The 18,321-nt window shown below is 39.2% G+C and overlaps 5 protein-coding genes and 1 non-coding gene across 6 annotated transcripts; 3 read left to right on the top strand and 3 right to left on the bottom strand.

The window, feature by feature from the left end:
* Positions 1-831: 831 nt before the first annotated feature.
* PCOAH_00008280 (MAK16-related protein) lies at positions 832-2,116 on the top strand (the record flags this gene model as incomplete). The annotated part of the gene is made up of 2 exons (XM_020057637.1): positions 832-1,933; positions 2,079-2,116. 2 exons carry the CDS (start codon positions 832-834, stop codon positions 2,114-2,116), a joined length of 1,140 nt encoding a protein of 379 aa, XP_019913121.1.
* A 571-nt stretch (positions 2,117-2,687) lies between these two features.
* Positions 2,688-4,238, bottom strand: PCOAH_00008270 (Uncharacterized protein; the record flags this gene model as incomplete). Its single annotated transcript, XM_020057636.1, has 1 exon — positions 2,688-4,238. One exon carries the CDS (start codon positions 4,236-4,238, stop codon positions 2,688-2,690), a length of 1,551 nt encoding a protein of 516 aa, XP_019913310.1.
* Positions 4,239-5,621: 1,383 nt separating this feature from the next.
* On the bottom strand, positions 5,622-5,693 carry Gln_CTG (the record flags this gene model as incomplete). The annotated part of the gene is made up of 1 exon: positions 5,622-5,693. It is a non-coding gene; the product is annotated as a tRNA-Gln (tRNA).
* Positions 5,694-6,701: 1,008 nt separating this feature from the next.
* Positions 6,702-8,256, top strand: PCOAH_00008250 (Uncharacterized protein; the record flags this gene model as incomplete). Its single annotated transcript, XM_020057635.1, has 5 exons — positions 6,702-6,991; positions 7,187-7,335; positions 7,572-7,661; positions 7,838-8,005; positions 8,151-8,256. The coding sequence occupies 4 exons, from the start codon at positions 7,332-7,334 to the stop codon at positions 8,162-8,164; spliced, it is 276 nt and encodes a 91-aa protein (XP_019913177.1).
* A 510-nt stretch (positions 8,257-8,766) lies between these two features.
* PCOAH_00008240 (Nucleotide excision repair protein) lies at positions 8,767-9,456 on the bottom strand (the record flags this gene model as incomplete). The annotated part of the gene is made up of 1 exon (XM_020057634.1): positions 8,767-9,456. One exon carries the CDS (start codon positions 9,454-9,456, stop codon positions 8,767-8,769), a length of 690 nt encoding a protein of 229 aa, XP_019913077.1.
* A 1,068-nt stretch (positions 9,457-10,524) lies between these two features.
* PCOAH_00008230 (Uncharacterized protein) lies at positions 10,525-11,859 on the top strand (the record flags this gene model as incomplete). Its single annotated transcript, XM_020057633.1, has 1 exon — positions 10,525-11,859. One exon carries the CDS (start codon positions 10,525-10,527, stop codon positions 11,857-11,859), a length of 1,335 nt encoding a protein of 444 aa, XP_019913268.1.
* Between the last annotated feature and the right edge of the window lie 6,462 nt (positions 11,860-18,321).

Below are 18,321 nucleotides of genomic sequence, written 5' to 3'. Positions count from 1 at the left end.
TGGTAGTTAATCTGAAGTGGCATCGCTTCTACCCGCAACGGAGAATTCAAATTGTATGCCAATCTGGCCAGGTAAAAAAATAGGCCCCCTTCCCCCAGTGATACATAATTTCCTAGGTAGATTATTTTTATATGTTCATTTTTGAAAGCACTGAGATATTTTGTTCTCCCCCAGGGGATAAAGAAGCAACAGAAAACTCCGCGGTGCATATTATGTAAATAAAAATGCGCACTATATTATGTAACATTGCACTGAGTATGGGTAATCCCGAGCTCGCGAGTTTTTTTTTTTTTTTTTTCGGGAAAAAATAAAGAAATAAATACGCCTTGCTAAGGATGAGCATTTTATTCAAAGAGGAAAAAAAAATAAAAAAATAAAAAAAAGCGAAAGGGTTATGTATACAACTGCAGATTTACAACTGTAGAGGGGCGCATATAAAGGTACCTACAAAGCATATTCCATTGTGATGCCACCTCCCAAAGTGGTAGAAAACAGTCAAGCCTATGCCGTGCTCTGTTTTTCAAGAGGGCACTGTTTAAACAGATGTAATAGCTATTATAAGGGAATCACCCAGAAGGAAAAAAGCGAATCCTTCCTTTGGACCCCAAGCATAATATGTATATGAGATGGAAATAATTTGTCGCCAGTTTATCTGTACATAAATAAATTGCGCATCATCGCACGCTGCAAAAGAGGTAGGACGAATCTACCGTTTGCGTGCGCTCGTCCGTTCAATACGCGTTGTAGCGTTGAAAGCAAGGGCGAAGAGGAAGTAGAAGAAACTGCTTTGCAATTTTTGCCACATCACACTCCTGAGGAAGAAAAGCCAAAATGAATGACGACACCATCACGTGGGAAATCCTGGGCAAGGGAAAATGCTCGTTCAAAAAAAAAACGCAGACACAGATGTTCTGCATGAATGAATATAACGTTACGGGACTATGTACCAAGGTGAACTGCCCTCTAAGTAACAGTGTCTACGGAACAGTCATTTTAGATAAGGGAGAAATTTATTTATACTTAAAGTACCCCGAGAAGGCCCACCTTCCGAGCTCCATGTGGACCAGAATCCAGCTAAGTCAAAACAAAAAGGAAGCATTCAATGCTATCTATAAAGAAATGAAGTACACCCATAATATAAAGCAAATAAAAAAATGCATGAAGAGATATGTACGGATGAAAGAGATTTTAAAGCGAAGTAGGAAATTAATTTTGCAAAAACAAGTAAAGTTGGTTCCCATTAAAAAGAAAACAGAAAGAAGGGATAGGACCCGGGAAAATAAGGCTCTCAAAGCAGCCAACATTTTAAATAATGTCGAAAAAGAATTGCTCAACCGGTTGAATAGCGGGGTGTATGGCAATTTGTATAAATTTTTGACCCCCAAAAAGAAGGTTAAAAATAAGGACTCCGAGTTGGCCAAGCTGTTCGACGAGGTGGAGGACGAGCAAGACGTGAAGAAGAGGAAGAAGAAGCAACAACTGGAGAAGCAGGAGGAGGAGGAAGAAGAGGAGGTCAGTGACGAAGACGACGCGGAAGAGGAGGACGACGAAGAAGAAAACGAAGAGGAGGAAGAAGAAGAAGACGATGATGACGAGGACGATTACGATGAGGAGGAAGACGATGATGAAGATGAAGAGTTAGAGGATGATAGTGAGGACGACCTGGAGGGTGAAGACGACGAGGAGGATGACGATGAAGAGGGAGAGGAAAGTGACGTGGAGGAAGAGGACGATGGGGAGGACGATATCGATGAGGAGGAAAAGCCCCGAGGGAAGAAGGCGAAGAGAAAGCAGAAAATTGCGAAGGAGTACGTGGACGGCGAGCACATCAGGACTCTGCAGGAGGAAGGGAAGCTGTTTGATGAGGACGAAGTGGAGGAATTCGACGGAAGCTTCACGAAGAAGAGGAGCACCAAGGCAGGCGGCAAGAAGGGTAAGCATTCATGCAGCTGCTGCGTGTTGCGTTCTTCAATGGAATTCCCCCAAGGGGGAAAGGAATGGCATCTAACCATTTGCCCACTGTTTTTTCGCATCATGTGTGATTACATTTTTTCCCCATTTTTTTACCCACATTGTAGGCAAGAAGAAGATTCGAATAGCATACGAAAATGATTAGTCTTGCAAAATATTGGCACGTAGTTGGACAAGCGAGTGTGCATGCTGCTTTGCGGCACCACACGGGGTAAAGTGTCAAGTTAGATGTTATAAGTTAGAAGTGGGCGGTAGTGCTTTTTCATGCTTGCTTCCAACCGAGGCGCCTCCATAATTCGTGGGCACAAAACAAGGAATGAAAAAACAAAGGGGCATTTTTGCGTATCAAAAATTTGTATCTTTTTTTTGTATAAAAAAAAAAAAAAATTAATCGAATTCGCTTTGCGCGAGCGTCCGTTCGGGGCATACATACATGCGCATGTGTGTGTTCATGTGTCTGCGCAGATAGGTATGCCCCCAATAATTTTAACACCCCTTGGGCGTATTCGAATTGGATTCAACGTAGGAGAATGACTCGTGTGAGGTGAGCATCATCCTATTTTTCCTTCACTCTTCTGTTCGCGCATGAGCAGAAGTGAAGACATTTTTAAAGTCCACCCTGCTGTGTGTAGGTATGGATGTGTGTTTCATTTTTTTCTCCATTTGGATATTTTGTAAACCGTTTGAATAATAAGTCATTTCTGTTTAGTTTTCTGCTAATTAGGAGTTGCATTTTCTATTGCGATTGCAATAGCAGGAGAATCTTCCCCCGGCAGGGTTGGGCTCGTGTAGGTGCATTCCTGGGGTTGCTGCTCTGACGTGAGCTCGGACTGAAAACTAGTACTGAGTTCGTCCCTATCCTCGGAAGCAGGATAGCTACGGTTCAAAGTGGTGATGTACTTCTGTTCAAGGAGGATCACTTTGGAGGCGAGGCTCTCCAAGGAGCAAATATGATTATCATGTAAAGAACAGTAGTAACTATATTCTGAAAACAAGGAGAAAATCTCCTTCTTATAATTGTCATCGTCTTTATGGAAGGAAATTAATTGCTTGCAAAAGAGAGTCAAGAAATTGTCCATGTCAAAATTGTAAGTATACAAAATAGAGTACAAAATATTTCTAATCAAGAAAAGGGAACTTTTAGAAATAACACATTTGTGTATTATACAAACTAGCTTTTTTACATTCGTGTTGATAATCAGTTTAATAACTTTTTTCAACTCTGGGAAGTTATTAATTTTTATAAAGTACAGCATGGTGAGGATGAGGGGAATGTCGTAGTTGCAACTGCTTATCATATTTTCGACGTAGTCCCTCCTCTCCTTATCGTAAATATCAATATTGTACTTATCTTCAGACAAATGTAAAAAATGAGAAATGAATAAAAGTTTGTCTGGCTTGGGAATTCGGACATACAGACAGTTGGCTAAAGAAATGTCATTCAAACAAACACTGCTGTGAATGAAAATGATATTTTTACTTTTACTAATTTTTCCCATGAACATTTTCCTAAATTGACGATTCAGGGAGTTAAAGGACTCTACAATGAATATGTGAAGGGAGTTTAACTTGTACGATATTATTTCATTCACCAGTTCGTTCAATCCTTTCACGTCGTTGTCCTTCAGTTGAGGACACATAATGTGTGTAACGTTTTTGTTACTATGGATTATGAAATCCTTGTCACCTCCATTTGGGCTTCCCCCATGGTGGCTGTCACTCCAAAAAATATCCTCCTCATTATGTAGCTTTACTTTATGTATTATGTAGTATATGATTATTATAATGTTATAATTTCCATAGAAGAAAAAAGTGTTAATTAGTGGAATGGTGCTTTTGTTTTTTTTTCTTTCCATTTGGGATGATGTTTCCGTTTTGGCATCTTCCGCGTGCGTGTCTGCATTATGCGGGTTTGGAGAGGGAGATTCCCTCTTCACTACTTTGAAGTAGTTCTTTATGCTGTTCGCGTTTTCGCCCTGCTTCGTCGCAAGCTTTGCCGTCTGCCTCGTTGTCAGTTTGGCCACTTGCTTGGCCGTCTGCTTCGTTGTCAATTTTGCCACGCCCGTGTCTTTTTCATCTCGCCTCCTCGAATTGGCTCTTTTCTTCCTTGCACCAGTACTTCTCTTCCGCGCGACCACCTCCTCCTGATCTTCCCCGTAGTTCTTCCGAATGTACTCGTTTATTTTTCGAACCTTTTGATACACGTCTCCGTTGCACCTTTGAAGGATTGCCTCTATTTCGTGCAGCACATTTAGGTAAAGATTCATTGGCGCTTTGTCAGAGGCGATCCGGTCGGCGTCATGCCGTCTGCTCTCCGTCAAACTGTGTGGTGGGCACTGCGTCACGCGCGTCGCGTTAGTGTGCCTTCATTTATTACGGCCAGCGATACATTAGGAACGGGAAGAAACGGAAAAGCGGGGCTAGCCGGGCGAATGGCATTTCCCTTTTAACTCCTTTTATGAAATTTTGTCCCCCTTTCAAGATTTTAGCATATTAGAATTAGCGTTTTACAATTTACCATTTTATTATTTAGCATTTTAACATTTTAGAAGTTTATAACAGCTTGGCACATCCTCATTTTATCACTTTAGTATATTTTTTTACTTGCGATTGTTACGTGTATTTTTTTTTTTTTTTTTTTCACTAGCACAGTACACATTTTTTTTTTTTTTTTTTTTTTTTTACTTTGCATGCGGGGGGTACTGAGAGGAGAAAGGAAGTTTACACTTTTTCTCGAATTAGGTTTGCCTATCAGGTTAAGTTTGCTTACCTATCCTTGCTAGGATGGTTTACCGAGTTAGTTCCTCTCAATGAGTTAGTTACTAGGATTCTCCACACACACACTCCGGTAGAAGCTGAGAGGTGTCTCATACGCTGTGCATTCTACATATCGGAAAAGGGACCTTTACATTTTTGTTCACAAAATCGATTATGGCATTTTGGGGAAGTCTACCGCAGGGTTGACACTGCCTTGGTATCGTCTTCCATTTTGTTGGGGAGGTGCACGGATTCGTTTGAGCTTTACCCTTTGGCATACTTCACCCTCCGTGTGAGCGTAGTGACAGAAGGAGTGTTTCACCTTCTTTCGCCCTCAAATGAAACTTCCCAAATGTGGGGCGCGGCACCCGAACGGGAGAAGTCACATTTAGGGGGACAGAACTGGTTGCCCTAAACCTAAACCTTGAACCATGAGACCCGGACAGATGTTCTCACTTTCAAAAAACATGTGGTGAAGGTTTTTTTTTCTTTTCAAAGCAGTTTAGAATGTAATCTTAGATTTTTTGTTCCGACCGATGAAGCGCAAAGATGGAATACAGAAAAAAAAAAAAAACGTCACCCCGGTTCTCTCTTTTGTGCTTTTTTTTTTCTTCCCCTTTGAGGGGTGAAAGGAGATTCAAAGAGACGTGATCCAAAAGGGAAAAGTATATGTAGGCATGTATGTCGAACTTTTGGGGTGACAGTGTGTTTCGCATGTCCCTGGAAAAAGAACAAATTCTGTTAAATAAAATGGCTAAGAATATATTTTCTTCTCCCGCCCCCTACGCTAAAATAATTTTTGGAAGGGGAAAATAAAAATATACTTTCATTCTGGCGGAGAACAATTTCGACAATAAGAATAATACTATATAAATTGATAAGAAAACAATGTGAGGTTCTGCTGGGATTCGAACCCAGGTTTGCAGAGTCAGAGTCTGCAGTGCTAACCACTACACTACAGAACCTAGCAACGTAATATTATTCTTCTTTTCCCTTATTATTTATTAATGCTTTGCCATTTATGTTTTTTTCCCCATTCGTTGTGCCCTTTATCACAATAAAGAAAAAAAAAAAAAAAAAAATTGGGAAATGATTTTTATGTGGTGATTTGAACGAAGATACATAACATTCCCTTTTTTTTTTTTTTTTAAATGACCTTTTTCACTTGGGGCAAAAATCCCGGTGCCGCGACGTATGCATACATGCATATTGCGCCTGCGCATGTAGGGGGGCTATATTCCCGTATGGACCGTATGCACCCAGTTACGCCTCGCCACCTGCATGCGGGGGAACCTGTTTACAGCTTAGGAGGTAGGCAGCAAAAAGGTTTCTTTTTTCTCATTTGGCATTCTCATTTCCAGGATGGCGTTGGCACCGTTGGAGCATTAGCTCGAGCGGTTCTTACAAAAGGAACAATTCAAAAAAGGTCTTAACGATTACAATTTAGCTTTCTCTTCCCTTGCCACATTCTACATCACATTTGTACTTCCCCGCTAAGACGCTAACACAGCGATACTCTTAGGAGTACTTTGATGAGCTGCTGATGATGGTTGGGTTAGTTCGACCACTTTCGAGGATTTCAACTGGGTGATCCTCTTTTTATCTCATTCTTTTTTTTTTTTTAATCCTTTACATATACACATTTCCAACGGGGGAGACAAAAGGAAAAGCTGTTTGCGAGTGTACCTATACACTGTGCACATCTATCACGAAAAAAAAAAAAAAAAAAAAAAAAACTTAAAGGCCGCAAAAAACAGTTTCATGCTTAACATAATTCAACGTGGATGATGACGCTTCTTCGGTACCATGTGTAAGTGTATAATGTACTCCCTCTTAGGATGTGTACGCGAGGTTAATTTTCCAGTTTGCCCTGTAGCAAAGGTGAAAAAATTAACGTTTTTTTACGTTTAAAAGTGCTCACCATATTATTTTTGTATACACATTGTTTTTTTTTTTTTTTTTTTTTTTTTCTTGATGCATTTTGACACGTGATCATGAACATATTTTTCTTCAGGCATATTTTGAACGTTTTTAATTTGCAAAGAAATCGTATCCTTATATTTTATTTTTATTTTTTTTTTGGAAGGAGACATTAAAGGATATTTTGTTTATGTAGAGAGGAATCCTTTTTATGTGACATAAGTTTCTTCCATCATTCAGCATTTGAATCTTCGACTTTTAATTTTTAAGATCTGCGCAATATTTGGCCATTTTTAATTTAACCCATTTTCTGGACTCGCCTGTAAACACTTTAACACACACAGTAGGTAAAATTGTATGACTCTTCGAATGAGCCCACACGCACTTACGGAAGGATCCGCGCGATGCCACTGCATGTTTTGAATTAGTAGAGATTCGATAACATGCTCGAAGGGGTTATACGTATGTGTGGATGAACTTATATGCACATAAATATATAGTTTCCCCCTTTGGGTGTATTTTCTTTCCCCTTTTGAAGAACTTCCTCTCGAGGAAATCAAGCGAACAAGCAAGCGAGGAAAGCAGCGCACCCTGCGTTTTAAATCATCCACAGAGAAGGTTTAAGCGGTGAATAAATATTTATCGCCTCCTCTTATTTTATCTCTCTTTTCAAGGCGTGGAAAATGGGTAAGGGATGCACCTCACACTGACGCATACGACAGAGGAACTGTATTACGTAGTCCCCTTGCATGGATGTTTCCGCGTGGTCCCCTTTTACGTGATCTATGTGTGCGTGTTTTATGCTCGTTGGTGGGAACCCCAGGTGATTACACTTGTGTATATGCACGTATGCTTCTCTCCCACATCCAAACATCAACATGGACTCCTCCCGGGGGATCTCGTCTTCGCTTCCATTTTCACAGACGTAAGAGACAACCCATTTATTAAAAACCGATCCAGCACGAGAATTACGAATGCCCCAGGAGGGAATTCCACCGTATCATTTGGAAACTGTAAGGGGGAGAGAGTGGCCAAAGAGTGTCACCGAGAGCATTACGCGCATGTGAAGATGCAATTGCATTCGGAGAGACGCGTGTATGATTGTGTACATTGCTCACACGTTCACGCCTACCACTTGTGATAGTGAACGATCACTGTGACAAATTCCCCCTTTTAATACCCCCCGCAGACGTAGAACCTGAGAACAAAAATGCCAGCAAGAAAAATGTGAACTCGGCCTCAAAGAATAATGAGAGCTCGGAGGCTGCGGGTAACCCCGAAATGAACAAGCTGCCATCTAAGTCGGACAAAAAGACGAACGTGAAGGTGAACCAGCCCCCCGGAGGAGCGTCAAGCAGTAAGGGCGAGATGCAAACGCGCTCACGAGCGGATTGTGCGCAGTTTTTTTTGCGTGAATGCCATACGTATGTAGTACACATATGTGCATCACGCACGTATCAATGCATACACGCGCTAACCGTTGTACACCCCCTTTTTTTCAGTCATATTCGGATGAGGGTCTTCCCAAGTTATCTGCGAATTATAAACCCATGCATCCCCTATCCTAAGGGAAAGGACAAATTAAATAGAGCACCTCCAAGTAGACATAAAAAAAAAAGGTTTACAAAAATAGCTAGATTTTTTTTTTTTTTTTTTTTTTTTTTTTGTACATAAATTGGTAACATATATTTACGCATACAGCTAGCCAGCCCAACCTGTTGCTGCCCCTTCACGTGCGCCAAGTGTATATCTATTTAAAATGTATAAATACGCACAATTACACATATATATTTATTTATACCTCCGTTTTTGAAGAACGCTAAACAGCCGTTATGAAAAAGTAACTCTTGAAAAATGTATATAGAGGATTTTTAAAAAGTTTTTTTTGCTCATGTGAAAGGAAAGATAGGCGTTAAAATTGCAAAACAGTGGAATCGGTTAAACGGGCTGTTCTGCGTCGATCTTTCGGTTCACATGTGTTGGCGACGCACTGGCAAAATTCTTTTATGTGTGCACGCAGGAGGGTACCCTTTACGCGTGAGCGCGTCCTTCAGCAGAAATGCACGCCCCACCCACACATACATACATGCGTACATACATATGTATATGTGTGTGGTCCTAAAAAAAGGGGTCATTAAAAGCAGATATGAGCGACTGTATTTTCTTGTTGCCCAAACCAGAGCAATTGATGAGGTCGTCCTTCTTAGCCATGACAATATTTTTAAAACTTTTGAACTTGTTTGTGATAGTTGCACAGTCGGAGGAGTTGATGGACCTAATTTTTTTCAAGAGTTCGTGTATCTTCTCCGCATGCGTGGACGTCAGTTTGTTGTTCTTTATGTAGGATATTTTTTTCTCGTAAATTTTAAAGTCTTCAATCACCCGTGCACATTCTTCGGTACTCCAACATAATATTAACGTCATGTTAAAACAAAAGGCCAGCTGGTTTATTTCCCCCAGAGAATTTTCTATATTTTCGATATCCACCAGGCATAGCAGTATGCGGTTATTGTACTTATTGGACAGCGTTTCGATTCGTGCTTTTAAATAATTGGATCTCAGTCTGTGATACTTCATCGATATGAACAAGCAGGCGTTATTCTTCCCGATTAAAAAATCCGGGATGATGTTACTAAATTTGTATCGGACTCTGTTTATTTTTTTTAAGATTGGGTTTAGCTTTTGTCTGGGGGAAATGACTAGGTACTGTTCTGCGCTGGGATCGAAGAAGGCGTCTCCCCTCGGCGCTTCGTCGGTATTGGAACCATTCTCCCCTTCTGTGCCAGGCTCGCCATGTTTGTCGCTCATGTTGCCGTGGTGCAAACAAATGGGAAACTCCGGACGTGGCGATGTTGTGGACAGTTGCAGAAGCAGCCCAAGGCGCCCATAAGTTCGCACACGTTTGTCACTTAGACGATATTAAAATCGCCCCTTCCTCGATTTATGCGGGTCTTCAAATGGGCAGAAGGAAGGAAAGGCGACCTCCTTCTTTTTTCGCCCTTTCGTTTATATCTCACCAGTTCGAAAACTTCGCCAACTTCGCTTAACCGTAAGTACTTCACACATTGTGATACATTTGGGTCATCCCTAATGGGGCAGCGTTCATTTTTTGGCTGTGCATTTTGCTAAGCGGTGGAAGCGCTGATGCACTCACGCTTTCGTGAGAATACGCAAATAATTTTCCACCATTAGGCTGGCAGTTTCGCTTATTCGGAAGAGCTCCAAAGGGTCTGCGCTTCCGCGCTGCGTAGCCTCCATAAAAACGGGTCAACCGTATGACACGGAACAGTTGAGAAGCAAGCGGGTTCGAAGCGGATGGTCAAACGGATAAACGAACAAGGCAGGATTAAAACCCTCGACGCGCTCGTGGGTGCGAATTAATGAGTCATTCTGCACCACGCACAAAAGAAGAGCAGCGTGAATTGCAGCAAAATATACCAGTGGGGAAGGAAAAGAACACTGTAGGAAGTAAAATCAAAGCGCGAATAAAAAATATATGAATTTTTCCGCGTTAAAAAAAAAAAAAAAAAAAAAACACTCCAGATTGTGGGAGAAGAAACGCTACAAGCGAAACAAACCAAATGATGAAATCGTTTGCGTAATATTTTTTTTCGTCCAAATGGGTATATACAACAACTTAATTTTTTCCCCCAATTGAGGTCACACGAAGGTGAAGCGTTGCCTTGTGCCGCGACGTATGGATGTGAGAGTTGCAGACGCATGAACATTAACAATGACGCACATACGGTAGTGAGGTGTACTGCAACACAGTGAAGGAGTACGTCCTATGCCCGTGCACCGCATGGGTATCCCTCCTAGGAATGCGATCGATCGGAGGAAGATTAAAGGACATTGACGCCAAAGTTGGTGACCCAAATGAGTGCTCCACCAGGTCACACCGAAAGCAGCGAAGGGAATAACATAATTACTTTCGTTCAATGGATCGATAGCATCCTCACCTCGGGCATCTTGGTGAACGCCAATTTTTTGCGCATAGAAGATGAGAAGGGGAAGAAGAGGAAGCGACAGGAAAGTCTCGAGGAGGCAACAGCAGACAAGGTGAGAAACGTAAAACGGTTACGACACGAAAATGAGAGAAATGCAAGCAAAACGTTGGAGGGGGATGAGGAGGATAGAGGAAACTATCACAGAGGGGGAAATAACCAAGTTGCCAGCTCCCCCCTTTATCGAAATGTTAAAAGGTCCACACAGCTGTACCCTTTAGAACCTGATGAGAGCATAATATCTTTTCAGGAAGATAAAGAAAATGAGCTTATCGATAGGGACAAAATGCTCCCGAAGGGGAAATCCAAAAATGATGATTCTTCCTCATGTGACATATCCGAAATAGAAAGCGACGAAGAACAGAATGAAGGGATGGCCAAACCGGGGAGTAAGGACGCACAAGGAAAGAGTTCACTCATTGTTACGAAAAATTACCAACAGGGGGGCAGCGAGTATGGCCATACTCATATGGAGGTAAAAGGAGGCGTTCCTGGCCCATTTAACTACGATATAACGAGCAGTCTTATGTTTTTTTCGTCGGATGAAGATCACTACGATGGGGATGGTGAAAGAAGTACTAGCGAGGAAACATCCAGGAGGTCCAACTATGTGTCCATTTGTCTGAACTACGATAAGATGGAAAAAAATATAACCACCATGAGGGAGATGGACGATGAATTTTACAACTTATCAATGCAGGACCATCAGCAAGGAGAGGGTGTGAAGGATTGGGGTGACACTCGAACAGCTGTTCCTGCGGTTATTGCAAAGGCTGACGGGGAAAACAATCCCCCCCGCGAGGATCATGTGCGCAATGGCAGAAAAACGGCCACCTGCAGCAATGACAACAGTTGGGCAACCAACAGGGAGGAAGGCAACAACGCTAGCAATAGCAATATAACGAGTTTGAAGGTGGGCGAGAGGACGAAGAAGCAGGAGGAAGCATCCCCAAAAAATGCGGCCGCAAATTTCTCCTTCTGGAATATAGCACACCAAACGTACGTAACAAGACCACTGTACGCACAACACTTGAAAAAGGAGCAAGTTTCATTGTTGGATGAATCAGAAGAAATGGTCAAAAGCTATTCCGTTAATAAGTACTCCATAAAATATGTGCCTAGACATTTGCTTTATGTAGTGAGTCAAGTAGCATCCAGAACATTTTTCGACCCCCTATATAGGAAGAAGTTGTTTCGTCATTATTAGTTTTTTCTTTTTCGCGCGCAAAGCGTACAATCATTTCATTGGATTTTTTGACCCAAGGTCATTGCTACTCATATAACTAGGTACTTATCGAATAAGGAAAAATCGGAATTAAATTTCCCGTGCAATTTTTCCTTTGAGTAGTCCTATATAAATTAGTGTATAAACTATTCTTGGTACAATAGATGTGTGGATATTTTTCCGTATTAACATTATTGTATAAAGTTAATACAAATTGTCATCTATATGAATGATAATATATATCTATCACATTTGGAACGGTTAAATAAACGCAAAAAGTATAATTTTCAATTATACTGTTCTTTCGATTATACTATTCCTTTTGTGTTATGTGACCCTAAATTGGAAGAATGCAATAAGCTCAAAAATGCAGAGTAAAAGCAATAGGAATGGACATCTTAATTTTATGTAATTCCTATGAATTATTATTTGATAGACGCTAATTTGAAAGTTCAATTTCGTAAAGGCATATATCTTTATGGCAGCGCGTAAATTTCTTATTTCGTACTAAATTAATATATGGATTATCCCCATATAATTATGAATATGTGTTAATATATAATTCAAGCTTCTATGAGAAAAGTGGAAAATGTGTAGCATAAAAATAAAAACACAGTATACATTTTGGAGCATTTATAAAAGAAAAAGGGAAGAGTCATCGATGTGCGAAATAAATGAAATAGAATTCAGTTCCTTTTCCTGATTCACGGGAAGCTGTAATTATAAGTTTCGTGGCACCATTAGTAATAGCACTATTTTTTATGTGCTTTTATTACTCAAAAATCAGTTATAACACCATAATCAATATAATTGTGTTTACGGCAATTGTGGAATAAGTTTATATTTGGCGGAAAAAGAAATATTAATTTATGGTGCACACATCATATCACAGTTTAGCTACGATAAAATGTGTAACCATTTTTTTTTTGCGCTGTACCATGTCATGTATGATTTATAGTAAGCTACGACCATGTAGTAAAGAGCACTAATCAATTTTGATTCGTAGTGTTGAAATTTGTTCTCATTTTGAAAGAAAAAGGGAAAAAAATAATAAAAGAAATTACAAATTAATTTATATTAAATTAAAATAGTTCCATATGATTTATTAGATAATAGCTAATGTGTAACAAACAAACATACAAAGAAATCGTAATTAATATACTCCTGTTAAGGCTAAGTATATAATTTATCTTAATGTGTGGGCAGCGCTTAATGCAGTTGTCTTATGCTACGTTAATGCGCGCGCAGTATATTTCCAAAGAGATGTGTACAAAAAAAAAAAAAAAAGGCAGATACGTGCATTTTATCAGGAAAAATGTTAATTATACTGAAAAAATATGTAGCATAAAACATAAAACAGGAAAAACATATAAATGCACATATGAAACAAATACACATGTTCTCCGTTTTGTGTGCCTTAAATATTGCACTTATCTAGGTGAATTCACTATGGTTGAATAATTAATAATATGACATTTAGAGTGTTCCTTTTCTCAAAAATGTTTCAGATTCTATTTATATAAAGATATGTTTCACAAAAGAACTGTATATTCCGTATAACCTAGTTTAGGGTTTTTATCTGCTATCATGTCAAATTTTATTTTCTTTATTAAGAAATGAGGGATATAACATGGAAACTGCACCTAAGAAATGGACTACACTAATACATGAAATATACCATATACAACTAATAAGGAAGGATATGTTGTGAAAAGATTTGTGTTGCATATGCTACTGCTGGCACTATTGTTACGGACACAATTTAAGATGGTAGAAAATATAAAAAGAGCCTATATCTTCTAAGTACCATTTTTTTTTAGGAACAACTTTTTAGTAATATATTCGGATCCTTTTTAAAAGGGTATATAAGATAAATATACTTGAATGTTTTTTCTTTTCAACATATATTTGTCTTTTTTTTTTTTTTCAAAAGTTCCAAAATATAAGTTTTAATTTTTTTTTTTTTTTCCTTCGGGTTTTTACACGATATGTATGTCGCAAATTTACTGCTGTGAAAAAAAATAAAGGAAGGAAGAAGAATTCCACTGTCTGAGGCTGAGCTCACAAATGGAAATATTATTTGTAAGGTTTGAATATTTTTAATAAGCATTGCAATTGGGAACAATTAATAGGAATAAAAAAAAATTTAATACTGTATATGTTCTTTTTCTTAACATTAAAAATAATATCATATATTAAAATTTCGTGCTCTCATTTTTATTTAGAAAAGAAATAAAAAATAAGAAGACAAAAAAAAACATATCCACATAAAATAGTGCTTTCTTGATATACTTGCGCAAACTTGTTCCTGAGTAGCATTTCTCCTTTAATTCTGCGTTATCGCTCTTTATATATACACTAGGCAAATGAAGAAAACGCAAATAAGAGAAATTGGAACATAGAAATATACCCCTTTTCTTGCATATATGTAAAGATGTTTCTTTAGAGATCACAGAAGCATTAGTTTACGGTCGAAATATATACCAAAATATTATTGTAAACGGCGCGAGCAGTACACGTACATTATCCTTTATACCTTTATGATGCAGCAGTAAATTTAAATATTATATGTGCATTTTTATAAGTTTTTTTCCCTTACATGTCATGATTACTATGGTTATGTACTCAGAAAGGTGAGTCACTGTACTTTCCGGTGTCTGGAACATTACAGTTTTAAAAGGAGGAAACTTACACACATTTTATGATTTGGGGCGTAGGAGAAGGGCATTTCTTCAGTGTTCTATGTTCTATGATAACCTACAATCCCACGACTCGGTGTACTATTATTTGCTTCTCCCCGGGTAGACGGTCTTGTGTATGCAGCACGAGAACGTAGTGTGGTGGAATAATCTCTTGAATCAAGCGTTGATTCATTCTCTGTAGTTGGACCTATAGTAGAAGTTTCTGTTAAGTCGTCAATGTCACGCCCGGCTGATCTTCTCTTTCTTCTGTTGCTTCTGCCTCCATTTCCAGAAGAGTGGTTACCAAACCAGGTAGACCATGGTTTATACTGAACGGAAGGAAGGAAGGTTCTTGGTGATGGTAGATGGTTTTTTAGGTGGGTTGTTAGGGGTGGTAGGGAGGTTGTTAGGGTGGTGGTTGGTGGAAAAAAGGTTGTTAGATGGGTGGTAGGGTGGAAGGAGAGTTGTTATGGGTGGTAGGGTGGTAGCGGTGGTAGGTGGAAGGAAGGGGTGTTAGTGGTGGTAGGGTTGTAGGTGGGTTGTTAGTGGTGGTAGGGTTGTAGGTGGGTTGTTAGGTGGTAGGGTGGTGGAAGCAAGGTTGCTAGGTGTGTGGTAGGTGGAAGGAATGTTGTAAGCGGTGGTTGGTGATAGGTGGGTTGTTAGGTGGTAGGGTGATAGGTGGGTTGTTAGGTGGTAGGGTGATAGGTGGGTTGTTAGGTGGTAGGTTGATAGGTGGGTTGTTAGGTGGTAGGGTGATAGGTGGGTTGTTAGGTGGTAGGGTGATAGGTGGGTTGTTAGGGGTGGTGGTAGGTGGGTTGTTAGGTGGTTGATGGAAGGAAGGTTGTGTTAGGTGGAAGGAAAGGTTGTTAGGGTGATGGCAGGGTGGATGGAAGGAAGGTTGTAAGTGTGGTAGGTGGGTTTTTATGGTGGTGGCAGGTGGAAGGGAAGGTTGTTATTGGTGGGTGGTAGGTGGGTTGTTAGGTGGAGGGAAGCTGGTTGTTAGGTGAGTTGTTAGGGGTGGATGGTGGAAGGAAGGTTGTGTTGGTGGTGGTAGATGGAAGGATGGTTGTTAGGTGGGTGATAGGTAGAACGAAGGTTGTTAGGGGTGGTAGGATGATGTTGTCAGGGATAGAAGGAAGGTTGTTAGGGGTGGTAGGTGGAAGGAAGGAGGGTCTAAGAAAGGAAGAAGGAGGTCTAAGGAGGAGGAAGGAAAGGAGGTTCAAAGGAGGAGAATGGAAAGATGTGTCTAAGAGAGGAGGAAGGAAAGGAGCTATGTATCACAGGTTGCACAGTTGAATCTACATGCATTTTTAATAGTGAAATAATATTTATTAATTTTACTGTACACATTTTATCTGTCTCAATAATTACCTTATATAATAAGAGAGGAACTGATGTAGCTGCTAATGTACCAAAGATAGAAGAAAGGGCCGTGGTGGTGGTGGAAGGATGGTTGTTAGGGGTGGTATGTAATTTTTCGTTCACGGCGGTACATGCCTTATCTTTTTTTATTGCAGTTTGTGATTCACATTTCTGTTTTAACATTTTCACTATATCACAATATACTTTGTACTTATCGTTAAATTCGGCACAATATGACTTATTCTGCTGGTTGCTCCCTGTTGTGCAATCCGTTTGCACAGCAGTGCATGCTGGAATAACTTTTTCCCGGTGGGCTGTCCACTTCTTTTCGCAATAAGGTTTGCCCTCCTTTAATTCCCCTTCTATCCTGTTATAATCGAAGGAATATTCGAGTACTGTTTTTCTATGATTGAAAAGAGCCCTGTCGATATTCTCGGCGCAAGTAAGTTTACATCTGTTTCCTTCATGAGCATCATTTATTAATGTGCAAATGGAATTTATATGGCTCCTGAATTGGGCATCATACATGTCACTCCTAGGTAATATATCCCCCAACCAGTAGTAGAAGAATAGGCAGGGTGTATTATCATGTGGCTGTAATTCCTTCTTTTTGGATGCGTAACAATAGGCCTTCCTAATGTTTTCGGTATGCTTCAGAACTTCATTGTACGCAGTGAATGCACGCTCCAAATGACCCTTCAAATCCCTAAGCTTTTCACTACTATCATCCCCATCACAGGGCCACGAACCTCCATTAAATGTCCTATAGAAATTGTTGTCCGAAGGTAAACTAGCCGGAAATGGAACCTGCAGAAATATATATAATTATTGGCAAAGAAGGGATAGGAGGAGGAGGAGGAAGGAGGAAGAGGAGTGTGTGGAATATATATATATATGTACATATATATGTATACATATGTTATATATATATGAACATATATGTATGTGCATATATATATGTGCACATATTATTCAAATACTACTTTAGAATAAGAAATAGAGCGTATTACCTCAGCCATTCTTTTTTATATGTGTGTATATATTTTCTTTGTATATGTAATGAACTTCCTTTCTTCTTTTTTAAAAGGGGTTGTGTTGTTGTATTCTTCACACAATTATGCACTTTGTACATAGAGGAAGTGTAAAAGGGGTATGCAAAAAATTTTGTTTGTTTGTTGTTGTTGTTGTTGTTGTTGTTGTTGTTGTTGTTGTTGTTGTTGTTGTTGTTGTTGTTGTTGTTGTGGTTGTTGTGTACAAGGATTGTGTAATTGTTGTGGTTGTTGTGTACAAGGATTGTGTAATTGTTGTGGTTGTTGTGTACAAGGATTGTGTAATTGTTGTGGTTGTTGTGTACAAGGATTGTGTAATTGTTGTGGTTGTTGTGTACAAGGATTGTGTAATTGTTGTGGTTGTTGTGTACAAGGATTGTGTAATTGTTGTGGTTGTTGTGTACAAGGATTGTGTAATTGTTGTGGTTGTTGTGTACAAGGATTGTGTAATTGTTGTGGTTGTTGTGTACAAGGATTGTGTAATTGTTGTTGTGGTCTGTTGTGGTGTGGTGGTATTATTATTAGAGTGTGTGGTGTTGTTGTAGTAGTTGTTACAAGGATTGTTGTGTAATTGTTGTAGTAGTTGTTGTTTGTTCCTATGATGATTGTATGATGATGAACGGTAAGTGTAAAGTGTAGGGGTGGAAGTGTATGGAATTTTCACTTTATTCCATAATATATATATTTTTTAATTTTTCAGGTAATGGCGACACATTATATGTATGTATTATATTATCATATGTATGACTAATATGAAGTAGGAATAAATGTGTGCTGAAAAATCGCAGGAAACAAGAATAAAGGAACGAACTTTTCATACATTCCTTCATTTATTCACTCCATTATTAAAGCAAGTACAACCTTTATAGGAGTATTATTGTAATTATTATTTACATGTTCTTATTATTGCATAAATGAGGAGGGTGGAATTCCTTCTTTTACATATATGTACATGTACTGATATTTATTGAAATAACTCAGCTTATAGGATAAATGAACTACGTACGGTGGAAGAGAACTGTATGAATTATTTATGGAAGCATATATACACATATAAAAGAAGAACAGATATGTGCGTATGCCCCGCTATAATAATATTAATAAATAATAATACATAATAATAATACCCCTTTCTTTGTGACACACATTTCTTTTTCTATTTATGATCATTCTATTATTATAATTCCATTCTCCGCCCCTTCTTTTATATACTTTTCAGATAAGTGCATTATAAATGCTCTGTATGGAATGTGTACACATTATGTACTATTTTAGCATGTTCTCTCCCTCTTTTTCCAATTCTGTGTACACATTGTCCCCTTCCCTCTCTTTACATTTGTTTGAACCGGAAT

Source organism: Plasmodium coatneyi, chromosome 4 (assembly GCF_001680005.1).
Source record: "Plasmodium coatneyi strain Hackeri chromosome 4, complete sequence".
NCBI classification, from domain to species: Eukaryota; Apicomplexa; class Aconoidasida; order Haemosporida; family Plasmodiidae; genus Plasmodium; species Plasmodium coatneyi.
Note: the sequence above shows the minus strand (reverse complement) of the source record. Positions and strands in the feature narration are given on the sequence as shown.